The sequence below is a fragment of the Eptatretus burgeri genome, chromosome 2 (assembly GCF_056783735.1).
Source record: "Eptatretus burgeri isolate ZD-2024b chromosome 2, Ebu_testis_v1, whole genome shotgun sequence".
NCBI lineage: Eukaryota > Metazoa > Chordata > Myxini > Myxiniformes > Myxinidae > Eptatretus > Eptatretus burgeri.
This window is the reverse complement of record NC_140962.1, coordinates 152,918,917-152,933,123: the sequence shown is the minus strand read 5'-3', so window position 1 is coordinate 152,933,123 and position 14,207 is coordinate 152,918,917. Positions and strand designations below refer to the sequence as shown.

The window sequence follows — 14,207 nt, the reverse complement described above, 5'->3', positions numbered from 1 at the left end:
TATATATATATATAATATGTACACTACTCTCTGTTGCACGAACACATCTTTTAAGTGACAAACCCCAAAGTCAGGGTACAAATACAAATTTTGTGTGGGGAGTGACATAGGTTATGTGGTCACGGCCTCACTTCGGGGGGGGCGGGGGGAAGCGGGGTGGTGTAAATTCTCTATGTAAATGTGCACTCTTCGCATGGCTAAATTTGTTCCCTGTCCTTTGTCTCCCTCCCCCACCCCCCTTGCCCCCCCCCAAAAAACGGAAGGACCAGTCAAAATCTGTCATGTATGACAGATTTCTAGTGACATCAGGATGAATGGGGGGCAGTAGGACTTGAGGATGGGGAGTAGGGGGGCAGTGAGGGTGAGGGGTTAAAGCGCTCTCTGCACGGGTAAATTTGTCTTCCTTTCCTTTCCTTCTTCTCCTTCTCACCCCAAAATTTTGCCAACTACAACGACTAATTGGTCCGTCAGCAAAGAGACGGGTAAGCTCTGCTGGTAACTTGCAACACTTGTGTATAATTTTGTCCTAATGAGTTACAATGTACAATAATCCTTCTTTGATTAACTGTTTTTGGCTCTATATTATTAATAATGACATGTAGACTTTGTTAATTGTGTTGAAGTCTTGTGAATGATGGTGGAAAAATGAAGTGAAACTCTCTATTATGGCCAAATTGGAATGACTGGCTGAACAGTGCGAGAGGAAATGAAGCCAGGGAGTGCCCGTACACTCATACAGTTGCAAAGTTTGTGCGGAGACCTTTTTTTGGATCAACCACGTTTGATAAGGCACGTGTGTATTCGTGTTGGAGAGAAACCATCCGCTTGCAGTGCTTGCGGTAAAAAGATTCAGTTTGCCAGCACACTGCCGGATACACATGATAATGCACATGAGAGAATGCCGGTACACGTGTAAGATTTCCGATGAATTCAAAATGTCGTCAAATTGTCAGAAACTCACCGTATATACACATGAGCACATCAACACGTGTGCTCTGTTTTGGGGCAAGGGATTTGATCATTCATCAGACAGTAAGGTGCGTGCAAATTCACACAGGTACACTTGCACCGTTATGTATGCATGAGAAATCATACAGGATAGCACCACGATTGTTGTGAAGTTTGTGCAAAGACATGATTGTGTCGATCAGATTTAAGGAGGCATGCATGTGTTCACACTGAACAGGAGAAGTCGTATCCCTGCGGTGTTTGCGGAAGGGAATTAAGATGGTCATCATGCCTTTAAAATACGCATGCGAATTCACCCAGGAGAGCGTCCATGCACGTGTTCTCGTACAGGGCGTGCCAATGGATTCGTTCGGTTGGTGAATTGTCGGAAATGCATGCAAATTTACACAGGAGAGGGGCGCAAGACTTGCAGTGTTTGTCCAAAGACCTTTTCAAACTGATCATCTTTTGAAAAAGCATTTGTGTTTCCATGTTTATCCATACGAGCATTCATATGAGTGTTTGAAGGACAAAAGGCCAAGCAATAATTGCAAAGAAGAAATGGAAACTACAAATCAAGATCGCAATAAAGTTTTTGTCAACTATGACAAGGTCAAACAAGCAGTGGATTTTAAATGTGAGCTTGATAGACATGTCAGATAAATCTCGCTGGATTGTCTAAGAAGCGGGCAGGTGAATTGGGATGAGAAAGTTTGAATGAATTGCTAAGGTGAAGGGCACCACACAAACGGCTATAGTTGAGACAATTACATGCGTACTGTCTCAAAATTGCGAGAGCCACATGGATATTAATTTGGGTCCTCGAGGTCTTTTGGTCCTCAGTCTCTTGGGTGCTGGGGGTCTTCAGGGTTTTTAGGGTCCTTGCAGTCTTTTGGGTCTTCGGGGTCCTTGCGGGTCTTAAACGGTCGAAGGGGTCGCAGCAGTCAAAAGGGTCGAAAGGTACATTCCAAGAGTACATAATTAATAGACGTGCGTGTGTAAAGTCAGGGTGCAACTGATGTTCAAACGGTACATCATTAATCGATGTGTTGTCACATGGCTTCACCGCTTCACGGACGGACTGAACGTGCTTTTCGTTTATACACAGTAAATTTGATTTATGACCTTGAACCTATTGACCTCAAACTATCGGCTTCCAGCTTGCCTGTCAATACCTTTCCCAAGTGGTGCAATTTTGTGAAGATCGGAGTGAAAATGTGATCTGTCGCCGATTGACATACGTACAAACAGACAGAATAACAGAGCAGACCAACCAATATCCTTGTGAAAATTCGATTTCGCAAGTAACAAACACGGCTGAAAATATAACCTCCTTCCACCTTCGGTGGTAGAGATGATGACAAATTTCTGCCGCAACCTGCAGGGAGCACTGCCTCAGCTACATAAACCCACAGCCCTTAGAAAATGGTGCACACCTGTCACATGTGAACTAAATTCAGAACTAACTCCAGGTCCAACGTGCATACAGATTAATAAATTTGATATTACATGTATGTTGCCCGGGAGGGGTCAGATGTTCCCTCCTGCGCTGTCTAACTCACCTTCGTCTGCTTTTCTTTCTTTCTTCTTCTTGGATCCAAGACAACTTATAACTGTAGATTGATTGACGGAGTATAAACCGAGGAATCTAAGAAATAGAGTCGACTTTGACAAATTTTCAATTATCTGGCAGTCTGAGAATAGACGCTCCTCCGGGTAACTCCTGTCCTTTGACTTGACAATCCTGTCGGTGATCGAAAATGAACCCGTACACTTCCAAGTGGATATTATTGTCATCAGTCACCATGGAAGGGATCGCTGGATGCATGTGTAAACATGTAACTCAACATCGCGTGGACTCGCAAGTCTTGTCAAGAAAAACAAGTGGAAAGTTAAGCCGAGCTATCCTTTAGTTTGGTGCGGAGATTATCTCATTTTGGGCAGCAGAAATTGTGCGCATGTGGACGGAGCCATGTGCAGCTGATTTTGGAAGATGACGAATTCAAGAAATTGAAGGTGAAAGAAGAAGCAATTCCAACAGACCAATGGTTTGCTGAGGTTGTCAAACACTCCAACACCGATATTCGCTCCATCAGCACTTTGCAGAAGCCTGCCTGTGTTTGAAAAAATAGCTGGGGTTTGAAGTGGAAGTTGTTTGGGTTTGGTTTTAAAATAAATGGATTCAACATATCATTGCCAGTTTTACTGCTTTTGTTGCAATAAATTTAATCAAGAGTGATGCACATACTGTATGAACTTGTCTTTTGATCCTTGTTTTCGACAGCAAACTGCCAATGAGCTGACCAGCCTTTGAGCTATCAAGCCTGGGTATGATTCTCAGCCTCACTATAAAAGGTCAGATTGGTGCTTCACCGACTATCATGATGTCACGTCACAAATTGCACAATCTCTCAGGATCATGTAAACTAAAAAGCCTGAACCCTCCAAGCCTCGCCCATGCATATGTCATTAACAAGAAAAAGAGCAATCAGAGATTGCAGACCCTCGCCAGGACTTGTTTTGTGTACTGGTGTGTTCTCTATCTATAATTCCAGCAATGTGTGTGTGTGTGTGTGTGACCATGTGACCGCTGTTTCTCGACAACCACTGGTCCGATCAAATTGAAACTTGCCAGGTACGTTGCTGGGGCCCTGTGGATGTGCCTTTTCAAGGTTTGATATTAATCGGACAAGTGCTTCCCAAGTTATGGCCATTTATTTACCAACCAATGACAAGACACGTTGCTGCATTGGCATGGCCGATGGGGAAGAGAACCTCAGCCGCGTTCCCCATTATGGGTTACAACATACGGACTTCCGGATAGTGATGACTTAGTGTATTCTAATAGTTTCTCGATTTCTGATGCGCATTTATAGATAAACACAATGCCCCAATCCAGTCGTCGTTTACGAGAGCAAAGGAACGTTGAAGTAATGTGGTTGTTTGAAAGTTTTTTTTTTTTGTCTTTTCTCTTCTCTTTGTGTTTTTCCTTGCGAAAAGGCAAAATACGTTGGCGCAAATTGAATAATTGGCCATTAACACTCAATTGCGAATAATCGTAACTGCGATATGCGAACTTCCGGACAGTGAGGACTTAACTTTCGGACTTCCGGATAGTGACGACTTACTGTATTTTTTTTTTTTGTATACCTTGTCGAGGCTCGTGTGAGAGCTAACACACAACGCACAGCAAGGGGGCATGAGACAAGAGGGGTGGAGTGGGAGGGACAAAACAGTGGGGAACAGACACATTAGGAGATCTGTGGAAGGGAGAGGGATGGGATGGGGAACATGGGGAATAGAAGATGGACATTACAGGGACTTTCAGGAAGGAAAGCAGGGAATTTGAAGGAAGTGGGCTTTGATGGATTATCGGGGGTAGAAAAGATCGAGGATTTGGATGGGGGATGATAAGAGGTGGTCGTGAACAGCTGTTTTGAAAGCCTGGAGGGAAGAATGGGTAAGAATAGAGTGAGGGAGTTTATTCCAAAGGCGGGAAAAAAGAGGAATGAAAGAGTGAAGGTGAGCAGTGATTCGTGATTTTGGTAGTTTTACCAGATGGGCGTTGTTGGGGGACCTTGAGCGTCCTGCGGAAATATGGTGGGGACAAATCGCAGACAGAGCAGGGGGGCAAGGCTGGAGAGAGACGGTAGAAGACAGACAGACCACCGACCAACCTGCGGTGATTGAGTGAGAGGCCCAAAGACTCAGCCTCCTTGCGGGAGATGCCGATGATCCGAAATGCCCTGGTGTCTACAGCGTGAAGCCGAGAAAGGTGGGAGGCAGGAGCACCAGCCCAGAGGGGAGAGCGTGGTCGAAAATACAGCGTGGTCGAATGCACGTGGGCAATGGCATCGATGGTGCGAAAAAGTGAAGGATTGATTGGTTGGCGTTGGGTATTGCAAAAATCTATTGAGAAAGAAACTTTGCAGCACACATGAAATTCCCGTTCGACACAGGGGATGGATTCTTACCATACACATATACTTCACGAAATAACTAAACTTTGGGACTGCTGACTGTCTGTGTGCAAGAGGCTTCCAAATCCGTAACAATATAAGGTAGTGTAAAAGACGATGCATCAATGATGGTAAACTCTGGATTAATTTTTTCTGCAACCTTTGCAATTGAATGAAATTGTTGCGGACCCAGGGTCGGCGACGAGAAGCCCAAGAGGAGGGGGATGCAAGCTCAGGTTCCCACGAGACTCCAGAATCACAGGCCGTCGCATACGAATAATTCCGTGATGTGGCGGGTCGCTAATCGACCGTGAATGCCAATAACTCAATCACGTGACTTGGTGACCTCCGTCGACTGGATGCCAGTTACCTAATGGTCACGTGATCTAATTACTGGGGGACACGCCCTCGGTACGCATTGTTCAAACCGGATCACCTTCCCGGATCAGATGCAGCCGAGTGTAACTGCCCAAGGACGTAGCGGCTTAAAAACAGATCGTTGTCTGGTTACGTCCCGGCTCGGCTTGGACACGAACCATGCTGGACCAATGAAGGAAAAGACGAAAACGAGTTGAACATTTCTACACAAGCATTTATTTACAATCGGACAAGGAAAGGTATGTGGCACAGTGAACGGGTTTATTATGATGTACAGCAGGGATAGCAAGGAATTTGTGGGGTGCGACAAAAGGCAAGCAATTGACAAAAGCAGACACAGAGCAGACTTATCCTGTGAGATTTTCTACAATCTTAACTTGTGCTGCGACAGGCACCAACACACGCACACGCACACACATAGAGGATAAATGGGGTTTCTAAGACATCCATTCAAATGAATGGGGAAAATGGGAAAAACTCTGAATCAATGCCTAAAAAGCCCAAAACAGGAGACTGATTCCTCCCCCTCCCATACAAACAAATGTAAAATTGAGACTGTCTCAAGGCCCATAAGGTCAAAATAGGAGACTGATCTCTGTCCCATTGAGCAAATGTTAAACTGAGACTTGCTGATTAAAACACTCCTTTCCTTTTATTCGGTCATCTCTTCGAGCATGACCTAATAATTTGGGTATCGATGTCCTTCGATCCGTCCGTCCGTTCACAATGAAGTTGAAGCGGGAGATCTGGTCATAAGTGATCCTGATAGAGGTCGATGAGACGTACACGATGGTATGACTTTCAAGGTCACCGAATGTCAAGGTCAATGTCACGAGGCCTTTGAAGTTGTTAAAATGACGATTTTCAAATTCTATCTCCTCCGCCATTTCTCAAGCGATCTTGAATTTGATTGTAGCATATGAATCTATGGAACAATATCTAAATTTGGTCAGGCCGGATTTTCGATATTCGCTTTCGTTTTCGTGTCACGTGACTTCAAAATTGGCAAAAAATGCGAAAATTACGATTTTCAAAATCTATCTCCTACATTTCTCAAGCGATCTCGAATTTGATTGTGGCATATGAATGTATGGGACAATATCCAAATTTGATCGGGACGGATTTTCGAGTTTTGCTTTCGTTTTCGCGTCACGTGACTTCAAAGTTTGCAAAAACTGCCCTACCTTCAGGAGGCTATATTTTCTCTACTGGGCATGGTAAAAGTTAGTGAATGGTCTCATTGCATAGCAGCTGACCTTGTCTTTCATGTCCATTCGAAAGAATACCGATATCTTCGAATACGTACACATCACGTGACTTTGAATTTTGCGAAAACTGCTTCATGTTGTTGCAAAATGACGATTTTCAAAATCTATCTCCTACATTTCTTAAGTTATCTTGAATTTGATTGTGGTATATGAATCTATGGGACAATGTCTAGATTTTGTCAGGCCGGATTTTCGATAATCGCTTTCGTTTTCGCGTCACGTGACTTCAAAGTTGGCCAAAAATCCCTCCTGACCCGAGAACACGACACCGCAGTAACAGGAACTCGTGCTTGTTTCTCGCAGAGATGACCGTCACTCCTGCACGGGTGTATTTTATTTTCATTCCATTCATATTTGTTCATGTTCTACTTTCGGGAATAAATTAATTTTATGATAACATTCATTTCCATCTGGTGTAATCACTTTATCTCTTCAAGTATGAAACCTTTGGTTTCGTGAAATGGGGAAGTATTTTTAGAACACAGTCGTGCTGTGAAAAATGAGGAGGTATTATGTGTCCGTGTCTGATAGTTATACAACACTAACAGAACAGTTTAGTTAAAAACAGCTTTTATGCGTAGATTTTATCAAAATCTTTTAAAGCATTTTCATTTTCGTGTTAAAATGTGTCAGACTGCTTGAGAACGTCTCGCCCACGTCTCTCCCAAGCTGTCTCAACCGAACCAAGTCATTTCCTTTTGTGGAAAATACACTTTGAAAAAAAACATTGTTGTGAAATCTCCCATTACGTCATCAAGTTGCTTATTTAAACCGACTTTTGTGACGTTCGTGTTTTATTACGAAAATGGAGCATTCAGATTCTTACGACAACCTTACGGATCAATCGTTGTCACAAGATGAGAGGTGAGATGCTCAACCCAATTTATTATTTATTGTTAAAAACAGAATTAAATTACTATACAACCAATAATGAATTATTGTATGTCTTTTTTTTTTTCAACAGGTTGTTCCGAATCAGAACATCGTTAATAACAGATGTGGAGATGAATTATCTGATTACATGACGAGTGGATAAAAATGAACGACTTTCTTGAAGAGATTCATTCTTTTCAAAATCAACTGATAGATATTATTGTTGACTGGAAAGAATTACTCTCACGTAATCTAACGTGGAATGAATCTAGGTGAGGAATTATCCTCTGTCTTTGTCTCTGTCTTTCTGTCTCTCTCTGTTTGTCTCTGTCTATCTGTCTCTCTATCTGTTTTTCTGTCTCTGTATGTCTGTCGATCTCTCTCTCTCTCTCTCTCTCTCTCTCTCTCTCTCTCTCTCTCTCTCTCTCTCTCTCTCTCTCTCTCTCTCTGTCTCTCTGACTCTCTGTCTCTCTGTCTCTCTGTCTCTCTGTCTCTCTGTCTCTCTTCCTCTCTGTCTCTCTGTCTCTCTGTCTCTCTGTCTGTGTGTCTCTCTGGCTCCTTGTCTCTCTGTCTCTCTGCCTCTGTCTCTGTCTCTCCCTCTCCGCCTGTCTCTGTCTCTGTCTCTGTCTCTGTCTCTGTCTCTGTCTCTGTCTCTGTCTCTCCCTCTCCGCCCGTCTCTGTCTCTGTCTCTGTCTCTGTCTCTGTCTCTGTCTCTGTCTCTGTCTCTGTCTCTGTCTCTGTCTCTGTCTCTGTCTCTGTCTCTGTCTCTGTCTCTGTCTCTGTCTCTGTCTCTGTCTCTGTCTCTGTCTCTGTCTCTGTCTCTGTCTCTGTCTCTTTCTGTTCTCCTTCCACACAACCTTTTATTTGGCTTGGTGGTAATTTTTGAATACCTGTTTTTTATTTTCAGCATTAAAACTGAATCATACATGAGCTGTGAAAACAATGAATTTCACAACCTTGAATTGGAAGATGTTGAAATTCCACGGGGTGATGATTCATTTCTAACTTGTTCCAGTTTAAATGCTCATCTGCAGGAATCGTACATGACTCTATCTTTTGGAGGTAAATGTTATATTTATTATTTTAATCACATCATTATGCACTTATCTTCATGCACCCGAATTGTTCTTCACACTTTGTTTTGAACAGAACATGTTGATCGAGTTTCAAAACCAAAACAAACCATCAGACTGCTGCGAAAGAAGATTTTGATCAATGTTATTGTTGCGGGGCCGGGTATCGGCGACGAGCATGACCGCCAGATGGAGCTGCAGAGTCGGCTCCACCGATCACACGGAATTTATAGGTCGTCACCCCGGATAACTCCGGAGCCGACGGATCCCTTATCAGACCGAAGTTCGCCAATAGGTGGACCATGTGGGGAAGGGTCGATTGCCAATTTCAATTTGCCTAAATACCCACGTCGTCCAACTACCGGGGAAATTCACCCTCGACGATGCTCGTACGGAACGAGACGCAAGCGTACTCCAACCATGTGCGAACCGAGTGGACGGTCACCAAGCTTTCGTCGGTCCAAATGTCCCTTTACAGCGGCAACAGCCTGGCTAATTCTCCAACACGCACCGTTTTCAACCAATCAAAGAAAGACAAGAACGAACCGATACATTGACCACATGGGTTTATTTATAATGGAGCAGGGGGGCACGTAAGAAGCAGAGTTATCCGAATATAAGAGGCACGCATATACAGCAAGGCACTGATACAATTTATACTTGCTGGATTGGCGCGCCACACACACACACACACACACACACACACACACACACACACACACACACACACACACACACACACACACACACACACACACACACACACACACACACACACACACACACACACACACACACACACACACACACACACGAAACGGACCCAAAGTGGTCTTTGTTGAGACCTTCAGCTCAGAGGGAAAGGGCGAGCTACATACCAGATTCTGCCTCGGACCTGTCCACCTCGTGTGGTCTTTGAGCTGATTCGAACCGGGCACCAGCGAGAGGCGAGCCGAATCCAGGCACCAGCGAGAGGCGAGCCGAATCCAGGCACCAGCGAGACGAGGTCAGGGATCGCTGCGACACGCTCAGAGCCAGCGATGAGACGAGAGCCAGAAGCCCACCAGCGACACGAGTCCAGGAGCGGCGACAGGGCTCCCAAAACGACCAGGAGACCAGGCGACCACAAGAAGAAGGAGACGAAGATGAAGAAGACCCTTCCAAGATCCTTTTCACACCGCCTGTCCCATCTATTTCTACTCGTCGGGGCGTGGGGAACGCATCTCACCCCTCCACGCACCTCATTCGCCGGGGAACTCCGTTGCCTCTCCATGATTGGTCGGGGGGTGTGTCGGGCATCTTGATTCCCTGCCCCCCCCCCAAAGAGGCTGTGCTTCTCTTGGAGCTCGCTCTGTGCCCTTTGACGGACTTACGGCCACCTCGTCCCCGATCTGCCGAGGATTTGCGAGAGGGACGTCAGCCCACGTACGTGCTGATACGCACGTGCTTGCTCGCGAGCTCTGTGAGAATGCCGTGAGCAGACCATTGTTGTTGAAGATGGCGTTGACGTAAAAACCCTGACTATTAAAATAACTTCACAGTGCATGAACATTTATTCACCCATTAGACTCGGGGAAAGGGAGCTATCTACCCACATTCACTTATCAAAACAACTGAGCTATAGGACCCGAATGTTGTGTGCTCATGGCTTCCAGATTCGCAACACTACCCCCTCCCCTTTTTCCAGACTCGTCCCGAGTCGTCAAATTTGCGTGTGACCAGCATGTGTAAGTTTTCCCCGAGTAGATTTTACCTTCAGATCCCTGTGGTGTGTCATTTTTTTAATACATGTCCCAAAAATAAATAACCTAATGCGCTGCGAAACTAACAGACTCACTCGGACAACTTAAATAAAATTGCCGGCCCTATGACAAACATGCAGGTGGGTTTTAAAATTATTTACAATCCTGACTTGTGTATTTACACTAACCATGGCCCAGGACCTGTCATCTGTGTGAATAAGGCATGGCAAAGTTAACAGTTTTGTGTGGGTGAGTGCACAGTAGCTGAAGGTCAGTCGTTCTCAGGGCCTGCTCAAAAGGTCCCCCTTGAGTATTCCTTGCAGTGAACCTTCTTTTCCTTTCATACCCCCAGCTGCTGGAGGCAACTCACCCGAACACGGCATGCCATGTGCCGTCCCACAGGCCATCTGAAGAGGTAGCCAGTCTGCCCCATGCAGTCTCTGGTTCATTTAAAATGAATGGATGGACTGCATGCAACAAACGGTGCACGGGCTGCTCAATGCAGTCCCCGTGGTGTGGCTGCCTGCAGGGCAGTCCTTGCAAAACACTGGATGATCCTGGCGCACATGGTTGACTTGGTGACACAGGAGCAATGCAAACATGGGTTGCAGGCATGGGGTTCTGACGAAGGCAGGCAAACGAAGCAGGGCAAGGCAAATGTGGAACAGGCGATACAGCACAACAGGCTGGCAGGTGAAGCTGGCCGGCCTCTGGTCTCGTTCCGTGTGGGTCTGGAGGGACTGCGGTGGTGCTGGTCGCTCCGAAAACGGGCTCGGAAAGCTGGCCGGCCTCTGGTCTCGTTTCGTGTGGGTCTGGAGGGAGTGCGGTGGTGCCGGTCGCTCCGAAAACGGGCTCGGACCTACCTTACTGTGTCCCCCCCAACCTATTGCCTTTGCTTGTCTTTGTCCATACCCACTGCCTTAATTTGCACACAAAACAACCAAATGTAGCCCCTCTTTTTACATATATATATATATATATATATATATATATATATTTTTCTATAATTACGTCTCCCTTACCCCCTTTATCGCCTTTGTCTGGCTGACCTATCCTGTCAACCAAGCCAACTTCTAACCCTTAAAATCCTTTTTGGAGGGGAATAAGGAGAGACAAGCGTCCTGTCTCGAGGCCCAACAAAGCCTCAGAATGGCCTCCTTCAGATTTCAGCAATCTACCATGGTGGGTCCAGCGGCCCACAGAGAGCAAAGGGATGGATGGTGCGAAAGGGTACATTTCCTAACTACCCTATCCTTTATTAAACTTTAAACTACCCCGGGGCTTTCAAAACACCTGCTACTTTTAAACTATCAGTTCTAAAAACCATGATTCCCGTCGCCTGTGTTGGTGTCCATTATAAATTTGGGCCGAGCCCTCAAATTTTGTGGCTGGGCAGCGTGGCTCAACTGGCAGGGACTTCCCCTCTGCCGAACTCAAACTATTGCACCCCCGGGCCCTGAGGCTGTCTCCGAACCCACCTGCTCCCTATGAACGCGGGGGGGGGGGGGGTTGCCCTTCCCGGAATTGCCCCCCTCCGATGCCCACGTGGCATTTTGGCGCTACGGGTTCCGTTCCGTGGGTCACCCATGCCCACTGCACTATCCTTGTCCCTTGGACCCTTGGCCGACTTGTCCGTTGCCCGGGGTGCCCTCTAATCAATACTCACCTTTCAACAGCCATGCACCCAGCTGGTTCATGGACTCCTGCATCCCTCCGAATGGGTTTCGTGCCTTCTCTCAACACCAACAACAAAACGACCTCCTTTTGGTAAATTTGACTGACTCCGGGGTTACTTGGGTGGGTTTCACTCCTCCCCCCCACTTGTTCATTCGCACCATGCATTCCACATTCATTCCATTCACACACTTAGGCCTGCTGACCCACACTCACTCATTGTACATATTATTCACTTTTCAATTCACACCCACACTCCACACTGCCATTCTGCTGACTAAATTCCCCTAAATAACTCGTGCCCCCTCGTCATCCCTTAAACTAATGCACGTTCCATTTAATCTGCGAAGCTAAGCTACGTCCCCACTACACATTCCATGTCTGTTCATGTCTCCCCAAAATCCATTTCCCATTTCTAAATATAAACGAAATTCCCACCAACTAGTCCACGGGCCCCATGAGGAACTACCCATGCCCCATGAGGCCGATCGATCTATTGCTAACCCTTCCCACGAACTCGTGCTTCCTTTGCCCAAACCACGATGCTTGCCGCATCCTGGTTAGGCCGTGTACTCGGGGCAAGGCTCTAAGAGCCTTGCGTCTCCGCGGGGGGTGGTGGTTCTGGCTCCGGCTACTCCGGTCCGATCCATCCATGAGGGCGTAAGGTCGCCCTTATAGGGTCTCAGGCGGTCTGCGTGGACGATTAGGGGAAGGGCCCGTCGCCCCATTTTGATCTTTATGACCACGTCACTAATTTGCGCCAGGACGACCCCTTGGCCCTGCCAGGGTGAGGTGAGCTTTGGGCATCTGCACTTCCTCCTCTGGGGATTGAAGAACCAAATCTTCATCCCCGGGGGATACTCACTCGCCTGGCTCCGGTGGTTGTACCGGCGCTTCATTTTCACACCGGCGTGGGTACCGTGCACCTGTTTCAAAATTTGGGTCTTAAATTGATCTGGGACGACTACCAGCCAATAAGTTCTCTCTGACGGAATCTCCACCCACTTGCGATATAAGATGTTGTCCCTCATTTCTCGGGTCTTCCACTAAGCCCAGTACGCCTTTGTTCGCGCTCCGAATGGGATGACCACCTCCCCACTGGATCTCTTGTTGACTCGGACCCACTCGCACATGGGCCATATCGCGGGGTCTTCTTGCTGGGCCGTGCTCCATGCCAAATCGACAAATTCCTCACCTGCGATTAGTGGCAAAATTGGGCCTACCACCCGGGCCGCACAGGCTCGTAGCTTCTGGGAGGTGTCTGCCAATTGGTCCCTCTCCTCATGCCTCGTGCAATACTTAGTTTTCTCCCAGACAGGGGCGTCGAAAGAGCGCATCGGCATTCCCATGAGCCTTACTGGCTCTATGGGCCACATTAATATCGTACTGCTGCAACTTTTCCAACCACCTTGCACTCTGGCCCTCCGGTTCCTTGAACCGTAAGAGCCATTGCAAGGAGAAATGGTCAGTTCGAACCAAAAACTTCCTCCCTTACAAGTATGGGTGGAAGTGGCTCACTGCAGACAGCATGGCCAATAGTTCCTTGCTTTTGACGCAATCATTTCGTTCGGGCCGACTCATGGCCCGACTGTAATATGTGATCACTCTTTTCATGCTCCTCTGTGTCTGAGACAAGACTGCACCCAATCCTTCCTGGCTTGCATGTGTGTCCAGGGTATACATCCCGCCATCGGTGGGGTATGCTAAAACGGGTGCGGATGTCAAACACCCCTTTAATTTGAGGAAGGCCTGACTGCATTCCCCTGTCCAAGTAAGTCTCGACCCCTTCTCTGCAAGCCGGTGAAGGGGTCGAGCTATGTCCGCAAAATTGCCACAAAGTGCCGGTCGTAGGAGCAGAGACCCATAATCCCCCATACCTGTTTGACGTTACGGGGTACGGGCCACTCCTCCACTGCCGTAATTTTACCTGGGTCGGTTTTCACCCCATCGCGGCCTATCACGTGTCCGAGATAGGCCACTTCCTTTGTGAACAAAGTACATTTCCCCAGGCTCAACTTCAACCCTGCCTGCCGAAGGTGCCCAAACACCTGGTCCAAATTAGCTATTGCCTGGGAAAATGTTTTAGCGTGTACCAGGACGTTATCCAGATACACCAGGCATGACTGCCACGGCATGCCGCCAAGTACACGTTCCATCAGTCACAAAGGTGGCGAGGGCGTTACACAAACCGAACGGCATCACAGTGAACTGATACAGTCCCTTCCCTGTAGAAAATGCCGTTTTCTCCTTCCCCGTCTTGTCCATCTCTACCTGCCAATACCCACTCTTGAG

At 46.9% G+C, this 14,207-nt stretch overlaps 1 protein-coding gene across 6 annotated transcripts in view; it reads left to right on the top strand.

The window, feature by feature from the left end:
- Window positions 1–14,207, top strand: part of LOC147033589 (uncharacterized) — an 85,069-nt gene that overhangs the window by 49,914 nt on the left and 20,948 nt on the right. For 2 of the 6 annotated variants that reach the window (XR_015051653.1, XR_015051667.1), the window contains one exon: window positions 3,233–3,303. The exons of 1 other annotated variant lie outside the window; for it this stretch is intronic. Coding sequence is in view for 2 of the 5 variants with exons in the window: in XM_085856951.1 (XP_085713077.1) it covers window positions 3,233–3,246 (14 nt within the window). In the remaining 3 variants the exon portion in view is untranslated. Of the gene's footprint in view, window positions 1–3,232; window positions 4,174–7,517; window positions 7,699–8,333; window positions 8,489–14,207 lie in introns of those variants that run through there. 3 more of the 6 variants (XR_015051665.1, XM_085856951.1, XM_085856968.1) reach the window with 3 other exon arrangements.